Source organism: Sminthopsis crassicaudata, chromosome 6, assembly GCF_048593235.1.
Source record: "Sminthopsis crassicaudata isolate SCR6 chromosome 6, ASM4859323v1, whole genome shotgun sequence".
Taxonomy (NCBI): Eukaryota; Metazoa; Chordata; class Mammalia; order Dasyuromorphia; family Dasyuridae; genus Sminthopsis; species Sminthopsis crassicaudata.
Window position 1 is genome coordinate 53,605,732 of NC_133622.1, and position 24,275 is coordinate 53,630,006.

The window sequence follows — 24,275 nt, forward strand, 5'->3', positions numbered from 1 at the left end:
TATTTGTCTTGTGTCTTAATTTCATTTTGACAGTTAAATTTTTCTTTTCTGTCTAAAAATTCATTTGAAATTAAGCTTAAGAAGGACCAAAATAGAGGATGGGAAACCAAAAGTACATTGATTACTACTACTATTTATTGTTGTTGTTAACTATTTCAGTCACAATTGACCCTATTTGGGGTTGATTACTACTATTATTTGTTATTATTAACTATTTCAGTCATATCTGACCCTATTTGGAGTTAATTATTATTACTATTTGTTGTTGTTAATTATTTCCATCACATCTGACCCTATTTGGGGTTTCCTTTGCAAAGGTACTGAAGTTGTTTGCCATCTCTTTCTTCACGTTATTTTATGCATGAGAAAACTAAGGCAAACAATACTATAAGTGATTTGCCCAGAATCACAGAGCTATTAAGTGTCTGAGGTCACATTTGAACTCAGGTCTTCTTGATACTCTCTATTGTGAGCTGTCCCAGAAATATTTAGATACTGATTTAAAAGATTTTCACCAACAGATTTACACAATGCATAGAGTGTCACCTCTCACTTCTGTGGTCCTAGATCCTAGTTGCTCCTTTTTATGACTTCTCCTCTCATTTTTCCAGCTTTCAACTATATTTGGATTCAGGTTGCTCCAGATCCTAGAGAGAAGGTTCCCTATAAGAGCACATCCTTTACTACCTTCAAATTACAGCTGAAACTTCCATGGAAAACTTATTATTATATGGTTGTGTAATCCGTATCTTTTTGTGATAATCCATATCCTTTTCATTTTGTCTATTTATTTGTTTGCATGCTCTCCTTCCCCCTCCCATGCACATACATACACCCCCCAGATGCTCTGATTTGGTTGTGGTTTTAAGTCTGAGGATGCAGATCAATCACAGATAAAAGAGAGCCCCAGGTAAGGCTTGGGGAGCCCCAGATCTGTGCCAGGAAGAGCCTCTCACCCAGATCCTGGCCCAGCTATGGCTTCAGGAGTCAGTTGTCCTCTCTTGATCAGCTGCTGCTTTTTCCATCATTCAGGAATTCAGAGATCATGGTGCCCTTGACAGAGAGCCAGGATTTACAGCCCCACCAAAGTCTCATTTTCTTCAGAACCAGGACAACCTCATCAGGCTTGCAGGCCACATTGGTTCCAGGATTCTTGGGCAGTTTTTACCGGATGCCTTCCCCCAATCCTTTCCCAGTGCGCAGTCTTTCCTTCAGCTCCGTGAAGGAGGACCCAGGACAGAGCTACTTGTTACTAGAGAAGTAGAGTTAAGAGGTACAATTTGCTCAAATTAATGAGGGAACAAGATGGCTCAGTGAATAGAGCATTGGTCCTGAGAGTTCCTGAAATCAAATCTGGTCTCAGATACTTACTAGTGGCATGACACCGGTAAGTCACTTAGCCTCTCTTTGCCTTAATCCATTAGAGAAAGTAATGGCAAAACACCCCAGTATCTTTTCTTAAAAAATCCCATGCAGAGTGTGGTCCACAGGGTCACAAAGAATCAAACACAACTGAATGGCTGAACAACAACAAAGACAATTTGCTTGAGGACCCACTAAATGGTAGCAAAATTGGATCTATTCTCAATAAATTGAATTTTATTCTACAAGACCTTGCTCCCTTCCTAAAGGTTGTAATTAGTTTCGGAAGCAGAAAAGAGCATGGAATAAGATATTTCATCTTGCCTAAGAGTCAGAAGTATGGCCTTCTGCAACCCATGTTAGTCTGGAATCAGTCAGTGCAAAAATAAAACTTCCTACTATTATAAAGTTTCCAAACACAATTCTATTTGAATTTTACCCTCATAAGCAGAAGATTAAATCCAATTATTAGTAGCTGAGAAATAATGAAGGAGAATTTGCGGTATGACTTTTCTGGCAATTTGGACTGGGCTTTGAGAGCTACCTAACAACTCAGTCATAATTAAGAGAACCAACAGCTACTTTCTAGAAGAATGATTAATTTAATCTAGGAGTTGTGTAGATTTATAGAACAGGGATGTGTTGGAACCACCTTGAGTTTCCCTTTCAGGAGATGATTAATTACATTTTCAATATGAGCGTGTATGACTGAAACTGGTGAATGTTACAAATTATGGCTTGATTTGTTGCTCTGTTGATTTTTTAAAACTTATGAAAATAGTAGAGAAAATGTTAGTAAGTAATATAGATTAAACTTCTATTGTATATACTCTTCCCACCTTAACCCCTTGGAGATCCAGTTAAACATTTTAATTTTAAAGTCTCCATGATCACTAAAATTTGGGCCAGGACTATAGTAGCCCTGGAAATCCAATAGTTCCAAATATTGGCTATAATGTATAGAACAGAGTATTATTCTTTCAATGCTACGGGTGTACCTACTCTTTTTAGTGATTTTTCCTTATATAATACTTGAAAAGCTGAACTAATTTATGTCAGAGAGTAGCAAATATAAGCATTAATGAATGCGCTAATTATAAATCAGAAATATTTCAAATGATCAAAATTGATTTTTACAAATTTCTACAATTTCTCTCTGAGGATCAGAGGATATTAAACTATGGCATAGCAGGTAAGGGAGTATGAGGGGCACAGGGCATAGGCAGGGGTCATTGACTAATGTTCCCAGGAGAGCACTGTAAACTAGAGACCCTAGATTAATATGATATGTTAGAATAAATGTTCAGTTTGATAAATTTGGATGATAGATTATCTATATTCTTTTCTTCTTATCAAAGGATAAGATTGGAGAGAGAATTTTTGTGCCATCCTAACTTTGTGCAGTTACTTGCCCAAGGCAATGGCTATCTTCCCCTGGCTCCAACATTTTTTTAGTTATGGCTCTAGTGAGTTCTAGTGAGATTTCCTCAGTAACCCTGTGAGTTAGGTGCTATTATTATTCCCATTTTACAAATGAGGAAACTGAAGCTCAGAGAAATTAAAGGACTTATTTAGTATAGGAAGTATCTGAGGCAAGATTCAAACTCAGATTCTTCTAACTTCAGGTCCTACATACTTAATTGCCTCTTTCAGCATATAGTAAAAACTTAAAAAATTTTTCCCTTCCGTCCTTTTTTCTTTCTTTGTGGAAGATGTAAGAAAAAAACAAAGCTTTATTTTATTTGTAGGGATGCATGCAGTATCCATGGCTGAACCAATAACTAATAACAATACTCATTTCCCTTGCTTGCTTTGAGATTGGAGCTTTGTCCTAGGGAGTCAGATCCTCTAAGTGAAGTCATTAAAGAACATATTTTAAAATCTAGAGTTATCTATACTTTAAAATGATGTTTACCTTTCCAATTATCTGGAAATATCACATGAAGATAAAAGAAACAAATGCATCTCAGTGGGCACATAAGTTAAAATTGTGTCTGGATCCTAAAGGAAGGGACTACATTGGATTGAATGACAGTCTTCTCTATCTATACACATTAAACCATTATGCTTTGTGTGTGGGAAGGTTTCTACAAAGAAAATACTTCACAACAAATTATAATTTACAGCAGGATTTTTATTGTTTTCTTTGAATTCGTAATTCTTCTAACTAATTGACCAGAAAATAAATACCTACATGTCTTAGAGATTGTTATTTTCTGCTCTTTAAGATGCTTATTGAAAATAATGTTTAAAATTGCCTTCTCTGCCTCCCTTCCTATCATGTCTTTGGCAGCTACCTATTTTGCCTATCATCAGACTGTTGTCCCACATTACCTTTACACATAAAAAAGAAGAAAATAGCAAAATATTGGGGTTTTGCAATGAATAGAATGGTGTTAGCATTACAGATTTAGGTCTTGAAAAGATCACAGAGGCTTTCTGATCCAACTTTCTCATTTTACAGATGGGGAAACGGAGGCTCAGAGAAGTGAAAAAGACTTGTCTAGAGTCATACTGGTAGGAAGTTACAGAATCATTTGAACTGGTCTTATTTTTAGCTTGGTGCAAAATGTAATTGTAATTCCATTGGAATTATAGGGGCAGGTAGTTGGTGCAGTGGATAGAGCACCAGCTCTGAAGTCAGGAAGACCTGAGTTGAAATCTGATTTCAGACTCTTAACACTTCCTGGCTATGTGACCTTGGGCAAGTCACTTAACCCCAATTGCCTCAGGAAAAAAAAAGGAATTATACGATTAGTTACTCACCTTCATTTCTAGAAACAACGAACCAGAAAAAGTATACAATGGTTTTCTAAAATTGCAGAAAGTGAATATGATTCATCATAGAAGAAACAAAGACCAGGCTCTTTGTTACCATAAATATATTTGTAAAATATACAAAGTAACACCCTACATAAATAAAAATACTGACAACTGTATAAAAACTACATTAAAATATCAATACATATGGTGACAGAAAGTCACGCTTTGCATTGCTAGCAGTTCACAATAATAGACTTTGCATTTTTATAACAGCTTTTATCCAAACATTCAAAGACAAGTAGATATTAATTCATGTAAGTTAAACCTCACAACAGCCCTGTGAGGTAGGCCAGTATGTCATTCAACGGAGGAATTGAGGTTAAAAGATTGATATCTTATATAATGGGCTGTAAAAAACCATTCAACAAACTGGGACCAAGCTAGTGCTAGAGCATAAGAAGCCTGTAGTGCACTATAATGCTGGATCACCTTGGCAATGCTAAGACTTACAACTTCAACTTTTATGGTCATTTTCAAAATATAATATATTACAATATAATTAAATTAAAGGAATGGTCATATGTAAATAACTATAATACCATTAGGGGAGGGAATAAAGTCATATCACAGAGACCGATAAAATATCAATCTTACTGAAATGAAAATCCCGAGTGAGAATCAGAATGATATAATGGCACGTAGCCATAAGTCTGATAAAGAAACTGAGCAAACTGAAAATTTTCAAAAGTACTCTCTGATCTTTTTTTCTTAATATCCAAGAGGCTCGAAGATAGCATTAGCAGATTTCATCATTAATCAAATATATGTCACATATGATAAAGATTGTACAGAAAATTTAGGAAGTTTTTGTCTACAAAAGAAAGAGAATTGTATTTTGTATTCATCTTGTTTCCCCTAGTGATATTCAGCTGTTCTCTTTGTTTTAATCTAATATCATTTTTTTTTTTTTTGTATGGATCTCCTGGTATAGACACTCTCTCCACAAGTGAAGATCACTGATAGATTTTTTTAAAAATATATAGTCTTGGGCAGCTAGGTGGCGCAGTGGATAGAGCACCAGCCCTGAATTCAGGAGGACCAGAGTTCAAATCTGGTCTCAGACACTTAGCACTTCCTAGCTGTGTGACCCTGGGCAAGTCACTTAACCCCAGCCTCAGGGGAAAAAAAAAAAGAAGAAGAAGAAGAAGAAGAAAGAAAAAAAAAAAGAAGAAAGAAAAAAATACATAGTCTTAAAGAATTGTTTCTGGAACTGAGAAATTAAGTGACTGGCCAACATTCACACAGTTAGCCAGGAGCCAGGTGTGTTTCAGGGGCTGGAGTTGAATATAGGTCTGTTGGTGTCAAGATTAATGCACTATATATCATATCTCTCTTTTTACTGTTACTAGCTTTTTACTTAAAATTCAGGAAATAACATCTCTGTCAAATGAAAATATAATAGAAATATTTCCTCTTAAATCTAGTCAAGACTTTCAGGTAAATAATAATTATGGGATTTTGTTCAATTTTCTGTCCTCACATATGGCCTCTAAAAAACAAACAAAAAATAGTAATAATTGGTAGGATCTGTGGGAGTTCCTGACAGACTTTTTTAATATTTTTGGATATTTCAATTGGATTCAACAAACATTTTAAAGTCTTTACTATGGCACCAGGCTATGTGTTTGTTTCTGAGACCAAAAAAAAAAAAAAAAAAAGGATTACCTGCTCTCAAAAAACTTGCTTACTACTGGATGGGTGGGGTAGGAGGATATAAGTGTACACAGCTAAGAAATAAATACAAGATAATGTGGGGAAAATAGTGGAGGGAGATCAAGACAAAAAAAAATGAAAAACAGAAATTGGACACTTCATTGGTAATTCACAGCTACGAGAGATGTGCTTTGCACATTAGTCCCTGAGTTGAGCACAAATATATCTGGAGTCCCCTGCTGCTGTTGAAAGCAGTAGATCTTAGTATCCCATGAAATCTTGTTTATGGGCAAAAATTTCTTGAAGCATATTTTATAAGACATACCAATCATTTTAAAAATATGAATCCTGCCTTTTTTGCAAATATTATGAAAAAATAGAATTATATGGTTTTAGAAAGGAACATATAGACTTATTTCAAATTACATTAAGTGAAGCCCATGAAGAATTTGTATTACATATGATCCTCAAATATCAGCCTATTCATCTTAATGAATCCTGGCTCTCCTGTCTAAGAATCACTGAATTTTTCCTGTAGATATAAGATGACTCTATATTGAAGAAAAGTGGGAAAGCCATCAATAACAGACATAATAGGACACTGATCATTATACTTTAGCACAGTTCATTATAAATAAGGAATTAAATACATTATTCCACTAGTGATCTGGAAAGATCAACTTTCCTGTCTTCAAACATACTTTAAAACACACACTCAAAAGGAGATTTAGAAATCAGCTATGATTTAGCCTGAGGCAATCCTTTCTTCAATATCTCCCTTTTGTTCATCTACATATTTATCCCCAAGATTCCTTAGGTGCATTTAGCATCAAACAAATGATAAGTTTTTTATTGCAATATGCAGAATGAGTACCAGTATAGTAAATAAATGCTCTGTGCATTATATTAAAATGCAAGTTATATATTTTAGCTTCAGATAGATAAATGGCAAGTTCCATAGTATAATGGTTGATGTCCTGTCCTTTAGGTATTAGACTTGGATAAGATTTCCCATTTTTATATGTTAACTTCCATGCTCTGCCACTAGAAGATACTGTAAATAAGCAATATAATTCAGTTACTGTGTTCCTCAAAGAAATGGTTCTACCTATAGCATCCCCAGCCCTAAATCAAGCAGCTATATTTATTTATAAGAATCAGTAAGTGGGAAGAATTGCTATATGTTGGAGACTCCCTAGTATCCTAGAGAAAAATACCTCCTTCTTCACCATAGGAAAAAACAATTTATAACTATAGTTAGGAACCAAAATGTCAAAGAGGTCTTCTTAGCAGAGAGGTATATACACCATGGATGCAAAATGTTGAATCAGAGAAATTACACATACATATATAAATATGTGTGTATATATATATATATATATATATATATATATATATATATATTTATATATGTACTGATTTTCTGAATTGGTTTTCATTGATGTAAGGGTGGGTCCAATATGGAGGCAGTAATGATATATTTGAGAATGACTCCAATCTTAAAACAAAAATCATTAGGAAAACATTTTTAAAATATCATATTATAAAGTATTTTCCTTTGTTATTGACTTTGTTTTATCTGTTATTATAGCTTCCACTTTTTTCATGGGAGGAAGAATATAAGTGATATGTGCAGCAAGGTAGAGAGTAATAAATCAATATGAGTTTTTGTGAAATATGATGTCTTCAGGCCATTGACAGAAACTACATGCAGATGAAAAATACATATGATGTAGGAGTTTCAGATGAACACTATTTATATACAATTCATTCATTTTACTCAACCAAAGACTTTGCATTATAAACCAATTTTTGAGTTAATCCAGTTCCGATACTGAGTCACTTGAGTGTACACTCCAGGCCTTTTGGGAAGAGCGCATGATTCTCCCCAACTCACTATTCCAATAAGATACCAGATATCATGGTGATCAGGATAAACAAGGGGTCCACCAGAATCACCCTGTGAAAAAATAAATAAGTACATCAATACCCAGTAGAGAAGTGCCTTTTAATAAAATCACAAGAATTTCAAGAATTCTTTCCTACCAAAAGGATATTATACAGAAATTAAACTAAAGCTAAACTTAATATTATAAAATGCTTCCATAACTTGCAAGTAGATCTTGCAATGAAATGCTTTATTATTCAGTTGTATGAATCAACTGCTCTATTTGGTATTTAGAGCAATTGGTTATTATCTCTAATTTTTTAAAAAATGAACAATGTTTGTTCATTAATATATAACTAATCCTAGTTTGTGAGGACATATGGTAAATTGTCCCTCAAATTTTTTTTTCAAAAATCGACTTCATTATTTAAGATTTTAAGGATGATCTTTGTTTAACTTGGAGAATATTTATTCTCAGACAAGTGACCATAGTTCATAGTTCTGTGGTGTTTGAGAACTGTGGAATATTGAATATCTTTTTCTAAAAGTACTTGATGTTAGCATCAAACCTACCTTACAAGCATCAACTTTTCCTTCCATGAATCCAGCACATAACATTCCTTTTTTTATAAGACCGTTATACACATCTGTTCTGTTACACACATCGGTGCTAATGATTTCCACTCTGGCTTGGTGAAGAACATTTTGGGTTGGTCCTACAAACACAAAAAGTCTTTAGCTGGAAAATCATTGTATATGTATCTAAGATATGTTTAAATGTCTCAATAAATTTAGTAGGATCGTTAAATATTGTTCAATGTTCCTTTTTCATGCCATAAAAATATGGATAGATGGAGTTATGCACATGTATGAATAAATAAAACTTATAAATAAGGAAACTAAGACTGACAATTAACTTATATCGTCTTGACTTTAAGTCCAGCATGGCTTCTATTACAATAGAGTGCATCTCTTTATTTTTTTTTATTTTTTATTTTCCTGAGGCTGGGGTTAAGTGACTTGCCCAGGGTCACACAGCTAGGAAGTGTTAAGTGTCTGAGAGTAGATTTGAACTCGGGTTTCCAATTCACTTTTACATATAACTTTGGTGCTCTATCTACTGTGCCACCTAGCTGCCCCCAAGTGCATCTCTTTAAAAGATAAAACTAAATGTGTTTTCCCTATGACAAGTCATTAGGTCTCTGTCCAATTAAACTTGGCAATTTAAAAAATACTCACCATCATCAACTACAGATCCAAATCCAGTGACAAACACACTTGTGTGAGGTGGCAATTTTATATAAGATTCTGGGAGGCAAACTCGTTGGATCTCATTAGAATATTCAACATTTTCAGCTAGTTGCATCAAGGCAATATCATTTTCATGTGTAATGTTGTTATACTTTTCATGAACGATAATTGTGTCAACATTTTGTCTTGTTAAAGGTGGAATGATGGTTGTTCCAAAAGTCACAATCCATTGTGTTGGATTCTTTGTTCTGTAAAAATTTAAATGAACAAATCATATTTTGGCTAAGATGCAAGATTTAACCTTCATATAATGTTCTAGGTTTAAATTTTATTTTTATAAAAGGAGAGTCAACATCAGAAGGAAAAACAGAATATTGGGGAAGAGAGAATTTATAGACAGTTTCTCAAATGAAGGTCCCATATCTCAAATATATATCAAATATATATCTGTCAAATCCATAAGAATGTGAGTCATTCCCCAATTGAGAAATGGCCAAAGGATATGAACAAGCAATTTTCTGATGAAGAAATCAAAACAATTTATAATCATATGAAAGTGATCTAAATCATTACTGATTAGAATAATGCAAATTAAAATAACCTTGAGATATCAAGATTGTCTAAATGATTGATGGGAAAATCAAAAAATATTGGAGGGAATGTGGAAAAATTGGGACACTAATTCCTTGTTGATGGAACTATAAATTGATTTAGCTGTTTTGGAGAGAAATTTAGAATTATACTCAATGAGTTATTGAATTGCCTATACCCTTTGACCAAGCAATATCACTACTGGTCCATTGCCAAAGCTAATTAGGAAAAAGAAAAAGAATCTATATGTTCTAAAATATGAATAGCAACTCTCTTTGTGGTGGCAAAGAATTGTAAATTGCAGGGATGCTCATCAATTGGGGAATGGCTGAACATGTTGTGGGATAGTTCTGTGTCATAAGAAATGATTGACTCAATTATCATAGCAAAATATGGATAGACTTACATGAAACAATGAAGAACAAAATGAGCAGAACCAAGAGAATGTTGTATACAGTAATAGCAATATCATTTTAAGAACATCTTTGAGTGACTAAGTCATTTTGACTATTATAAATACTCAAAGTAATAGCAAAGAACCTATGAAGGAAAATACTTTCAGGGCAGTAAAGAGGTCTTGTAGTTGCTCAAAGACCAGAGTATAAGGCAGGAAAGCAGTAAATACATCACTCCTTATATCAAACTACTTTGGAAGAAGTGAAAACTTAGAGCTCCCTGGAAATATCTTTGAAAAAAAAAAAAAAAAGCCTGAAGCTTTGAACAGTATACTTTCCACCCTGGAAGCAGGGCCCTACTCTAACAAAGACTTAAAAATCAAGAAATAGGCTGGGAAAATGAATAAAGAACAGAAAAAAATATTGACCATACAAAGTTACTCTGAGACAAGGAAGATCAAAACACACATTCAGAAAAAGATCCTATGTCTAAAAACTCCAAGAAAATAGGGGTTAGTCTCAGATCATAGAAGAATTCAAAAAAGATATTGAAAAACCAAATAAAAAGATAAAGGAAAAATTATGAAGAAAAATAAGGGTAATGCAAAAAAGTTACCAAAAAATGAGTCAACAGCTTGGCAAAAAAAGACACATACACATGCATACACACACACACATGCACACACACACACACAAATACTGAAGAAAATAACATCTTTAAAAACAGACTAGGCCAAATGGTAAAAGAGGTACAGAAAATTAATGAGGAGAAGAATGCCTTAAAAAGCAGAAATGACCAAGTGGAAAAAGAAACACAAAAATTCACTAAATAAATAAAGACTCCTTAAAAAGTAGAATTGGACAAATGGAAAAATATGTTTAAAAAAAGTTCAATGAAAAAATAATTCCTTAAAAATTAGAATTGAGCAAATGGAAACTAAAAACTTTATGAGAAAGCAAGAAACACTAAAATAAAACCAAATGAATGAAAAATAGAAGGAAATATAAAATATATCACTGGAAAAACAACAGAACTAGAAAATAGATCCAGGAGAGATCATTTTAAAATTATAAGACTACCTGAAACCCATGATTGAAAAAAAGTGTTGTAACTCACTCTTCATTGGGGAGATGCAAATTAAAACAATTATGAGGTACTACTTCATATCTATTAGATTGTCCAATAAGACAGCAAAAGAAAATAACAAATGTTGGTGAGGATATGGGAAAAATAAAACACGAATGCACTGTTGGTGAAGTTGTGAACTGATTCAACCATTCTAGAGAACAATTGGGACAATTGTTTACTAGCACTAGTAAAGTGCTAGGCTACATGCAATTTCAAAAAGGACCAAACATTGTAGGACCTTACGACATTTTACAACTATTTGCAGATGCCGTAAAACTATTTACTAAAGAACCTCTACGACCTCTAACTTCTTCTATTTTAATATTTATTCTCGCCCCCATTTTAGCTCTCTCCATTGCCCTAACAATCTGAATCCTATGCCTGAAGGGGTATAAAACCATACATACCTTTTGAGAACTACCAATACCACTCGAGGTCTGTATCCCAAAAGAGATAAAAAACAAAAAGGAAAAGAACAAATATATACAAAATAATTATACTGGCTCTTTTCTGGTGTCAAAGAATTGGAAATTGAAGGAATGCCCATCAATTGGAAATGGTTGGACAAATTGTGGTGTGTGATTATTCTGAAATATTCTGCTACAAAAAGTGATGAGCAGGATACTCTCAGGAAAAAAAAAACATAGAAATACTTACTTGAGGTGATGAAAAGTGAAATGTACTGTGTACAAAGTAACAGCAATATTATAAGATGATCTTCTGTGAATAACAGCAATTCTCAGCCATACAATGATCCAAGACAATTCTATGATGAAAAGTGCTATCTATCCCCCAGAATCGATATTGTCTACATATACATTAACCCATACAGTTTTTACTTTTTTGCCTTAAGGGTTTTTTGTCCTGTGTTTTCTTTCGTGGTATGACTAATATGGAAATGTTTTGCATGAATGCGCATGTCTAACATATATCAAATTGTTTGCCTTTTCAGTGAGGGTGTGGTTTGGGAGAAAGGGAGAGAATTTATAATTCAAAGTTTTAAAAATGAATATTAAAATTGTTTTTACATGTAAATGGGGAAAAATCTTTAAAAACTAAGCAAATTTTTTAAAAGATAAGTAGAAAGGGAAGGGAAAAGACTTTTCAGAAAGGGAGGAAAATAGAACAGAGGAGGAAGATTAGAACTATAAGAGTGACCATATTATATGCAAAGGAAAATGAGACTAATCTGACTGAATTGGAAGATACATATGATAGGATTTTCTATTCTTTACCCCATCCAATATATGTCAGATGATGGTGATAAAAGACAAGTAACAGAATCATAGATTGTTAGAACTTTTAGCAAAATGAGACAACCTGATCCGAGCTCCTCATTTCAAAGATGGGAAAACTGAAGAGAAAATAACTTACCCAGAGTCACAGAATAGTTCTATCTCTTAGTCCTTGTGAACTTACTTCTGAAAGCAGTGTGCTGCAGTCACGATCCAGGTATTACTGATCAAGCTGCCACCACATTGATGACCAGAATCCTTTAGCTGGAGGCTGGCTTGCCATGGCCACTCTCCTGCTAATGCAGTTGAAGTTCCCATGACTATCCTATCAGTTGTTGAAGCTGATGTCAATGGCAAGGATGATGCAGTTGTACGTATCCCACAGCCTGGAACAATAAGACTGATTAGTTTGTTTTCATAAAAAAAAAATCAGTATTCATTTGATTTACAGTTATTTACATCCTATCTAGTCAGTCCTGGGCTCTTTTCCTTAAAATGGATTTGGAGAGAGTAGGGACTTAATTAATTTTATAAATTAGGAATAAAATTAAGAAATAAGAAATGGAGGCATAAGAATTTAACCTTGGCCCTATTTTTCTATTCATTCTTGGAAAGCACCTTATAGTATATTTTATTGATCAATAGAAAATTTAGAAAGAATCCTTTCTTATATTGAATATAATGGGATTGTTAGAGCTAGAAGAGACATTGGGGATCATCTAGTCTATCCTTTTCATTTATACAGATGAAGAAACCAACATTTCCAAGTTCATGAGGGTAGTAAAAAGCAGAGCCAGGATTTGGACTCAAAGCCTCTAACATGAATCTGAGTGTTCGTTCTATCATCCTACATGATTACTTTTAAACATTAAAACCTATTACACTTTGAAATCATTAAATTTAAAAATAAGACTCTAGTTCAATATCTAACATTTTTAAGAATTCATTTCACACTGCCTGTGATAGGATATTGAACTAGCTCTAGTTAAGACCCAACTTTAAAGTGAATCAATGAAGTCTTTAGAAAATATCCTTTTGAGCTATCTCTATTATTGTAACTTAGGGAGAGATTACTCTGATAGGAAAACAGCTGGTAACATCTTCCCCAAGTATAGGTATATAAATTTGTAATGAATCTGTAATGTCTTCCAGGAGTAAATAGGGGCTTCATTGGAGAAAATTATATTGAAGAATAAGTTGAAGGGAGGTATAAAGTAAAGATTCAGAGATGGGAAATGTCAGCTTTTGATCCACATGTCACCCTATTTCTTCTCCAAAACAAAACAAAAAAAGTTTCAAATTCAAAGACAGAAAAGTAGAAAAGTTCTAGTTAAGAAAATATGCTTTGAAAGAAGCCTTATCCTTTCCTTTTTTTTTTCTCCTAGTGAATAAGCATGATATGCATAATTGCCCTTTTTCTCACCATAAGAAATATGCCCCGAATCCCCAGGAGATGGAGTCTATCTAAAGGTTTTTGCTCATTAGCTGTGGTTAGAGATTATTATCTATTTCTTTCAGAGAAGAGGACTCTGGACTTGTATTTTTCTCAATGTGGAGAACTTCTAGTGTGGAAGCTCCCTTCATTGATAATAACTAGCATTTATAGAGCTCATTAAGGTACTTTGTAAATGCTATCTCATTTTATCCTTATGACAAACCCGGGAGGTAGCTGCTATTATTATCATCCCCCATGTACATATGTGAAGACTGAGGCAGACAGAAAGTGACTTCCCTGAGGTCACACAGAGACTAAATGTCTGAAGCTGGATTTGATTTATTCTATTCCTGATTCTGAATCTAGAGTTCTATCTACTGTACCACATGGCTGCTTCACACTAATGAATTGATCTGCATGGGTGGCAGTTTATTTTTATGTGAAAGTTGCAGAGAACTACTTGAAACACAAAAAAGTGGCTTTTCAAGGTTATGTCCCAAACGCAGCATTTGACCCATGTTCTCCTGCCTCCAATGTTATCTTTTGTTTCATATGTCACCCTATTTACCATCCTGATTATCAATTGTGGATCATGTCATGAAAAAATTAAATAAGCTTTTCAACTTACGGCTGTTGAGAAGGTCCCTTGTCTTCGTGTTATCAATGGCTAGAACAAAAGAAATATGAATTGAGTCAGATCAGATTAAGGCTACAATCCTGTGGTATTTGTTTTTAGTGCTTAGCAATAAGACTATTTGTTATCAGAAGAAGAAAAAAATCACTACTCTAAAGAGTCAAAGATATGAAATATTTATCAGAGACAAGAAAAAAATAAAAGTGCTGTCTGCTACAAAGGGAAGTATCTTCTCATTTTAGATAATGATCAAACTGACATTTTGTTTTGTTTTGCTTCTTGACTGAGCACTAGAATTCCGAAAAAGATATGGCCAGAGGTTTCCCTTATGTAGGGCAAACTGGGATACTAGTCTCTGGCCCAGATCTTAAAGGTCTCCTTGTTCCTAAGACAGCTATAGAGGGAAAGAGGCAGCCACTTGGAATGAGGTTACTTTCCCAGCTCCCATTAAAAAGAACATGAGCATTTTTGTATAAAATCAAAGCACAGCTTTGTCCTCCGTTGTCAAGACAGAGGAGAAAGAACATTCCTTCTTTCTTCCCTACAGATCCCTTAGTCTGATTCTTGAACTTTTATAATCTTTTTCCTATTTTACATATACTATATACTTTTCTTGTATACCTATATTTGTATGAGTTAATAATAGAGAATAGGAAAACATAGTGTTATTGTCTCCATATCTCAGATCCCTGCTAAGGATAGACTAGATGTTAGTTCCATAAGGATATACCACGTGTGTTTGGTAAGTATAAATATAATGCAATCACACTGTATATTATAACTATCTATCTGCATAATCTTTTTCATTATACCTAGGCATGGAGTATGGTAATTTAGTGATTCAGGTATTCTGATCAATAAATAATTAGCATTGATACAATACCTATTTTAAGCAATTTTTAAAGAATTGAAGTAAAATAAAATGCCTTAAAACTGTATTTGGTTAATATCAGCACTCACAAGTATATAGTTCTTTAAGACATAAAACTAATTTCATGTTTCTTTGATGACTGAAGAAGCCATCAGAGTCTTGCATTACCTAGGTTCTCTGTTATGAAGGTCATTTATCATTGTAGACTCTTCTAGAGTTATACCCTTTGTGGGGAGCCCAGGGGTTTTTCCTAAAGAACTCCTGGAATCTTTTGGATTAGGTCAATGAAACATGATGGATGGCTATAGATTCCTACATTAAGGGTCTTGGTCATTTGCCCCTAATTCCAGTAGGAATCTGAAATCGTTGATGGAAGCACAAGAATTGAAACAGAAACCTTTCCCCTTTACAAAGTTCCATCTTCTGTTTGGGAAAGTGATTAAAGAACAGAGCTAGTGTTGCTAATGTTGAATATGCTCTTCTAATCTGACTGTAGAGACACAAAATAAAGATAAATTAACAAAACATAATTGTTAAATGTCTGTTGTGTTCAAGAAATTATAAGAATATAAAATAAGACAAAATGTTATATCTTCCCTCAGGGAATTTCCAATCTGATAGACTTGGTCTTCTTTCACTTTTGTTAGTTGTGTGATGATACCATCAATGAGCTTCTAAAAGCATGGAGATATATATACATATATATATATGCATATATATATGTGTGTGTATATATACATATGTATATATACATATATACAGACATACATAAAAAGCCCAGATTAATAGCTATGTATATATATATATATATATATATATATATATATATATATATATATATATATATGCATATATATATGTGTGTGTGTGTATAGATAGATAGATAGATCTATATATAAATCTGGGCTTTTCTACCAACCAGTGGTATGACATCAAGAAAAATCAAGTCTCTGAATATTATTTTCTTCTATGGAATGGCAAAATCATTTTCATCTTTGAGTTGTGAGTAATAAATGACAAAATAATTGAAAAGCAGTGCTAAATTAGGAAGTAACTCTATTTCTCTCTCTATGGAAGCCCCCTCTATGTTATTGTACCATGCTATTGTGTTTCCTAAAGTTAAAACTTTTTAAAGAATTTTATTTAGTATTTGAGTAATTTTAGTATTTGAATAACTCACCCTTAAGACTAGCCTGACTTAGGGCTCTATTTTGGTTCCAGGGGTAATATATACATAAATGCATTCTAATGTCAGACTTTTGATGAAAGGCAGATAATGACACCAATTTTTATGACACATTAAAAAATTACATGGAAAAACAAAAACAATGATAAAGACTGGAGGTTGAGAGAGAGGAGCCACTTACGTGTGATTTTAATTGAAGGATTATTTATGGCCAAAGAAAAATGTTTGTTTTTCAGGGCCTGATAAAGTGCATTTCCAATTTTTTTCTTAATTCTTGCTTCACCAATGGAGGAAGGGTAGCGAAAAAGGAACAGCATAAAGACTTTCACACCATCTTTATCAGGGCTATATAAATCATGAACAAAATAAAAGAGTTAATATTGATATTTTCATCATCATTAATTCTGTCTATCCCAGGAGTTACATTTACCATCCCAGTGTCACAGCAGATAAAGTATTGGACCTGAAGTAAAAAAGATCTCAGTTCAAATCTGACCTTGAATATAAAATATAGTATACTACTACTACTATTACTACTACTACTACTACTACTACTACTACTACTACTACTAATAATAATAATAATAATAATAATAATAATAATAATAATAATAATCATATCAGCAAACATTCATATAGCACTAACTTTTAAATTATTATCTAATTAGATTTTTACAATAACCCTGGGAGAATGGTCCTACTATAATTATGATTTTACAGATGAAGAAACTGAGGCAAACTAAGAGATAAATGAGGTTAAAGGCTTGAACAATGGTTAGTAAGCATTTGAGCCCAGATAAGAACTCAGATTTTGCTTATTTCAGGTCTGGGGATCTATCAGCTATCTAATTGCCCTATTTATAAAGTTTCTAGCTATTATATAAATGTTAGCAATCCATCTTTAATTGACTCTAGCAATGTGTGCCATAAATATAAAAAGAAAAATCTCATAAAAGTAAAAGAATGAATTAAACAATAAAAACACACTATGTTTTGTGTAATTTCTGTGGCTTTGAAAAATCAGATGTTAATAGTATTTATTTAAATCATTATAAGTATGTTATAAAATTTGCTCTTTGTATGAATTATGTTAAGTTATTTTAAAAGTGACATATAATGTGGAAAGGTTCTTAATTGTTAAATACATTATGAGTCTCTACATAAAAGAATTTGTACCCAAAGGTATAGACCTATGACCAAAATTCCTTCTGGATAGTTTTTTCCCCCTAATTCATGTTAGATTTCTAGTGCAAAAGAAAGAGAATATTTTAATTACTTTTGATCCAATCTAAGAGTAAGTAGCAATAGCTGAGTTTGAGACCTGATGTATATTTAAATTAGTATTCTACCTTCCATGAAAGCCATAGAATAGGATAGAGTGATTTCAATACAAAACCTTATGATTGAATCAATTTCATCTTAAATGTAAATATTCAGGGATAGAAAAACAGCGTCACATACCTCAGTTTGATAACATGGCATTTGATGTATCTTCCTTTATGAGATGATTGTCGAAATATCTTAGACATCTATTTTGTTAAGAAAAATAAAGATCAGATAATGTTAGAGATCAGAATAATGCAAAATACATAGTTGTAACATAGTTTGTAAATCATTTCAACTCGAGAACTAAGCAAATGGGATTATTTAGTCACAAATAGCAAAATTTGTAAAATGGTAATAGTGAAATTGGATGACTTCTAGTGAATTTACAGCAGTAATAAGTAAAAATAAGCATCCATGAGAATATAATTTCAACAACATAAAAACATACTTCATTCAACAAACATTGTTATGAGGGGTTTATACAATAAAGTAGCTTACTAAAATCTAGAATATATTGCTACATATACATTTATTTCTCATTCATGTAGTCTTAGGAAAGTATATGACACATGAATATCTGTCATGCATGTTGTTTACTTCTCTGGCCCACACCCAGATTATACTCACAATTGAGATTATACTTAAAAATTGATTTCAGTGTAGTAAGGTAAATATCTTTTTATCTGACCCTTTGAAGCAGAATCATTGATGGGATTGCAAATTTTCCACAGTTCCCTGAAGGAACCTGAGCTCCTACAGTTATTTCTGACAGCTACCAAAGGTTCCTGATAGTGTAGATGTGTGAGAGAAAGTAGAATGGATTCTTGAGGGGAATGAGGAGATGGTCATTGAGCCCTTTCAATGAATGAATGAAAAAGCACTTATAAAGCACAGTGTTAGATGTAAAGGATACCAAGGAAAAATGTTTAAGAGCCTATAGTCTAAACTCTGTGAATAATTTCAGAAAATCTGTGAATTTGATGGGAAAAATTACATCTTTATTTTCACTCAATTCTGAATGATATTTAGCATTTTCTTTGATGAATATAGTCAACCCACTAGAGTAGTGTTACAACTCATCAGTGTCATGCAGTTGTCAAAAGGATCCATAGGTTGGGCTCTTGGCTAAGGAAAGGCAAGCTTTCCTTTCAATTCAGAAAATTCTCAAAAAATATTAAAATCAAATAATTTATCACATTTGTTATTGGCCACTTACATTAACTACCTCAGTAAAGAGTGGGTAGAGTCTAAATATGACTATGTGATGTTTGAGATTAGAACACAGATATTTTTTACAATATCCAGCTCCTCCTTTGCACAACAGTGAAGGTAAATAGCATAAATTTGGGGAAAAGAGACTATTTGTTGAGAGCCTGAAGCCTGAAATCATGAAGAGGACGATCTGTTCCAAGACTGCTCCATCTGGCTTCATAAAAGCTATCATGAGGCAGGAGTTCATGTTCTTCATTCACATACTGCAACCAATTTGTGACTGAACATAATATTTATTGCATTCTTCCTCCAGGCAAGTCAAGAGTTCCTTACATACTGTTCTGTCCTGGCTCAAATCTTGACTCCATCCATATAAATCAATTGTCTCCTTCAATGGTTTCAGGTCCAAGTCATAAATTAGGTCATTTTACACTAAAGCAGTTATAATATCTCAAACTCTGGGCTCATGGCCATAAGAACAATCATTCCCATCAAAATCAGTTCTTACAAAAATCTAGCCCTGGTTTGAACTAGGATAGTAACAAACCAAGTGACATTGTAAAAGCAATATTTCTTGTTGCATAGTTGTACACACCCAGTTACTGCCTGTTGCAAGTTTGAGCTTGAAGCTCTCCCCTAGTTTGTGATTGCTTCAGGATTAAGTATTCTAGGAAGATCATTAGTCTCAAGTTAACAACTGAGGAAGTCTTCAAGGTACACCCATGAAAAGCAGCTTTCTAAGCCCTGAGGTCCTCCTTTCTTCAGTGCAAGACAACCAGTGGTAAGTACATACCAGAGGGCAAAAAAAGTCCTTAAAGTCAAAATCTCTTCTTTCAGAGTTGTTCCAGGCCCCCGTGACCTTTCCCTTCTCAGAATCATGCTGCCTGACTTATTGATTTATGGTTTTTCTTGAATTGTTATAATGAACTACTATATATTATTTTGTATTACTCATTTCCCTTTCCCAATTAGATGGTAAATTCATTTTGGGCTTGTCATTTTTCTGTGCAAATGCTTTATACCCTGATATCACCAACCACAATTCTAGATAGGTCTAGGTGGGAAAAGATTATCAGATCATTTTGAGAACCTCAAAGAACTTGAGAGTCATCCAATCCAGTGATATCACTCAGACAGAAAGAGGGACCACTAAACCATATATGAAAATCTCTGCAGGCCTCAAATTGATTTAGAAAATCACATAGTAATATTACCTGTGTTCTACTGTATTTTCACTTATTTTTACAACATTCCCCAATTAAATTTTAATCTGGTTCAGGCCATGCTCAAGCCTGTTGGGTGTAGCTTACAGTGTGATTGATACCTGTGAGCAGATTCCAGTTCATTCCTCTCATTTTACAGGTTAAAAAAGTCAAGCCCAAAGAAATTAAATCACTCGTGCAGGTAGTTTGGGGCACAACAGGAATTAGAACTCAGGTCCTCTGATCAAGGGTTCTTTCCATGCAGCCACAAGATGAGCCCTGATTTTATTTTAGATTCTTACCAACAGAACCAGCCTAAATCAAAATCTTGAAATAAGCGTCTTTTTTTGCTTTTCACCTGCCTTTCAGCACTTCCTGATCCTTTCATCTAGCATGATGATAAAAAAAATTTCCTAAGTATAGCAAATTCTCTTATCCTTTTAGTCCTTTCTGCTATATCCATACTCATTACCTGTCGAGGTTTCATCTAGGGACAATGCCCAGTGCTCTCAATCTTCCCTGACCCCTTTCTTTTAATCAAAACATACTTTACCTTGAATTTCATCCTCTCAGGGCCTGCCAGATATTCTCTTAGCTAATTTATGTACTGATTTACTCTGGGGTCCTAATGGATAATAATGATTCGGCGTGTTTTCCTTTATATTTTGACAGGAACTATAAATGCTAATCTTAAAGGGTGAATAATTGATGAATTTTAAGGGGGTGGTAAGAGGAGAGAAGGAATAATGGGCTTCTTAACCAAGATATCCCTATCAGGGGTACAGCAAGGAATTGCTACAGCTTGTGGAGAAAATAGAAAGATTTGTTAAATATTCTTGATTGTGATGTCTAGAGTCAGCCTATGAAAGGAAAGGTTAGATTGTCAGCCAGTTAGACCTGAGTCCACTTCAGACTGATATGAAAGTAGGGGAGTCATTTATCCTCTCTGAGCCTGTTTCCTCTCTTGCAAATTGGAATAATAATATCAATAATACTTCTCATAGCATTGTTGGTAGGCTTACATGAAATAATGCATATATAATGCTTTACACATCTCAAAGTACTTTATAAATGTCTGCTATTAAGCTCATCACATTATTTTTCCTCAACCAGGGACTTTTGTCCCTATTATCTTACATTACTTCAGTTTCTCTTGTCTATATCACCATACTCTTGAATTTCCACACAACTGTCTGCTTCCTAATGCACTTTTTTATTCCATAACTCTTCTAACTAAGCAAAGTATTTTGAATAAGATATTTACCTTTTCTTTAAAAAATCAAGTTGAATTTGTTAAAAACTCTTGCTGTTCACATTAATGCTTAGGTCCTTGAAATCATGAGTATCTTTTCTGACTCTGAGGTCAGATGTTTTTATCCTAAATTACTGGTTAATTCCATTTCTATTTATTCTCGACAATGTCTGAATTAACAATTTTTGGTCAAAGCATTTTTTGGCCACATTAGGAAGTCTCCAGGATAAATCTGTGGAAACAGTGTTCATTCATTCCTAGTCAAGAGCTCATCCTTATTATATTTTTTCAGCTAGCTATTCACTTCTTATATAAGCCTTTTTTACAGGCTCTGTGCTATTTTTAATCAACTACCTACAGTTCCACACCCTTTCTTCCCAGAATTTGATAATCCCTAAAATGGTACCTGATGTATCATAGCTTTATCATTGGCTATCACATGATTCACTAGAAAAAGAAGAAATCTGAAACATCACAGATACTATCAGATTATCAAACCTGTTTCAAATCTCTATGAAGATAGCACATTTCCCAACTAACCATATCAGGTAGATATGTCCCTTAGTTTCTGTCACCACCTAAAAGGAGCCAGTAGCCATCACAACTAATCTCTTCTGAGATCCATTAACAGATTTCTTTGGCCTGCTGATACCCACTGATTGTCCTTCTTCCAATGAATTCTGCTATTTTTAAAAGAAGATTTGTAATTGCCTTCTATGGAATTAGCCTCATGTTTCTTTAGTAGCTTCACCAAAGTTCCTTTTTTGTATTATATTTTCATATATCCTTGGTACTTGGGAGATCCACAATGACTCTGATTCTTTTGAATCCTATTTCTTAACAGTTTGGAGAAAATCACTTCATTTCTCAGTTCCCTCCTCTGTAAAATACTTACATTATTACTTTCCTACTGGAAATCCTATCTTATATGTAAGATAGCTATAACTATAATATTTATGATGCTTTGAGGCTTACAAAGTATTTTAGAAATATCCTTTTATTTGTTTTTCAGAAGATCACTGGAAGGTAATTGCTATTGTTATTCCCATTTTACAGATGAGGAAATCAAGCAGAGATTGAGCATCTTGCCCAACTTCACAGAGCTAATAAATATTTAAACTTCGGTTTGAACTTAGGTCTTCTTTACTCCAAGTCCAGTATACTATCCACTATATTACTTAGGTAGCTTATTATAAATGTTTGAACTAATATAGGTCCCTGAGGAAACACTGTTCATTATCTGGTATTGATATATTCTATTAGCTCTGATGGTAGTTCTGTATTTTTTCCACTGGAAAATAAGCTTTTTCTCCATTTAATTTTGTGAATTGTACACCTTCAAGGAAAATTGATGAAAGTACCATTAATGTCATTGTACAGAAAGTTGCTAGATTTTCTGGTTCAGGAAAATGGGTTCATCAGGAAAAAATTCCCAAAGTATACCAAATTCCTTTGTGTCAAATGAGAACATCTAATGAAAGACTGCAATTATTGAAAGTCAGGAACTTTACGAAATAGATAAAATTTCATTTCATTTCTCTTTTTATCCCTTTTAGTCTAATTGCCATTTTCTTAATCTTGGTATCCCACATTCCCTTTTTCCAGATACCCTCACTATAGTTTCTTGTATGTGGCTTCTTTTTATGGAAAGTCCCAGACTTTAGAACTCTCCATCCACCCCTCTCAAATTAAAAAAAAATCTGTTATATATTTCATTGTGCACATATCTATTAGCAGCTGAATGTCAGGTAGGAGAAGATCCTGATGAATTGATTCATAATAAAGTATTAATTGTTAGTCTTCACCTGGGCATTTGCTTTTTACTAGGAGGAAATTCTTCAATGACCTAAGTGTGGATTTCTCAGGATGGAATTTAGTGTTAACCACTGTCTGATGTCTTCTAAGCAGAGATACCTTCTGGGTTCTTTCTGAAGTGATACCATACCTATTACTTTAATACTTCTCATAGTCAGATGTGCAGTAAATGTAGTTTCAAGCTTACTTGAATTAAAATATGAAGCAATACTTGATTTAGTTATTAACTCTCTTTTAATGGCATAAAAAAGCTGCTATTAATTTCTGGGCTGAGTCGCTTCAGATTGGGCAGCCTGGAGAAAAGCCTGAATTTATATTTTAAAGAATGGGAAGGGAGAAAGTTATGCCTATCACACCTGAAAATCTTAATAATACAAATAATTGAAAATATATTGATTGCAGTTGGGCCACAGCAATATATAAAAAAAAAAAGAAGTGATGTCTAAAATATACTTTCAGTGTTCTACCAAGAAGCAACAAGATATATTGGATAAAGAACTAGCTTTAGAGTAAGGTCCTACCTCTCACAGAAACTAGTGGAGTGATCCGGGGCAAATCATTTGAAGTTGCTGAATATTGGCAGATCTGCATTTGCATAGGGAGTTTCCTTAAGAAGAATTTCTTATACTGATGATATCATAAGTCTGGCCCCAAACCAAAGTGTGATGCCATTAAAAGTGCCAAGGAGTTTTTTAAGAGCTAGTCAAAGGAATGCCAAATTTCATCTGGGGAAAGAGAGGCTTAATGTAAAAAAAAAATAATAATAAGGATGAAGGGAGAATGATATTTTTAAAAAGTTTTCTGGTAATGATTAAGAAAAAAAATAAGAAACTCAATCAAGTCCAGATAAGATTGCTATTGAATGAAATCTGATTTTAAAAGATTAGGATATATCAATTTGAAAAGACAATATTTGATAAGGAATACAATTGAAATCTCTAGATAAATTGATCATAAATTTGTCACCAAAACACAATATGTCAGAAGAAAATTCTAATATGTATGAAAGAAGGCA

At 33.5% G+C, this 24,275-nt stretch overlaps 1 protein-coding gene and 1 long non-coding RNA gene across 2 annotated transcripts in view; one reads left to right on the top strand and one right to left on the bottom strand.

Moving 5' to 3' along the window:
- Positions 1–4,073: 4,073 nt before the first annotated feature.
- The window catches only part of LOC141545568 (transmembrane protease serine 11F-like), a 70,747-nt gene continuing 50,545 nt past the window's right edge, over positions 4,074–24,275 (bottom strand). Inside the window, exons 4-10 of the mRNA XM_074272683.1 lie at positions 17,915–17,982; positions 16,635–16,798; positions 14,391–14,429; positions 12,512–12,713; positions 8,966–9,225; positions 8,300–8,442; positions 4,074–7,798 (exon numbers count right to left, since the gene is read on the bottom strand). Coding sequence (XP_074128784.1) covers positions 7,637–7,798; positions 8,300–8,442; positions 8,966–9,225; positions 12,512–12,713; positions 14,391–14,429; positions 16,635–16,798; positions 17,915–17,982 — 1,038 coding nt within the window. The 3' untranslated portion in view covers positions 4,074–7,636. The remainder of the gene's footprint in view (positions 7,799–8,299; positions 8,443–8,965; positions 9,226–12,511; positions 12,714–14,390; positions 14,430–16,634; positions 16,799–17,914; positions 17,983–24,275) is intronic.
- The window catches only part of LOC141545570 (uncharacterized), a 117,681-nt gene continuing 113,000 nt past the window's right edge, over positions 19,595–24,275 (top strand). The window contains exon 1 of the long non-coding RNA XR_012483069.1: positions 19,595–19,772. This is a non-coding gene — a long non-coding RNA (uncharacterized LOC141545570). The remainder of the gene's footprint in view (positions 19,773–24,275) is intronic.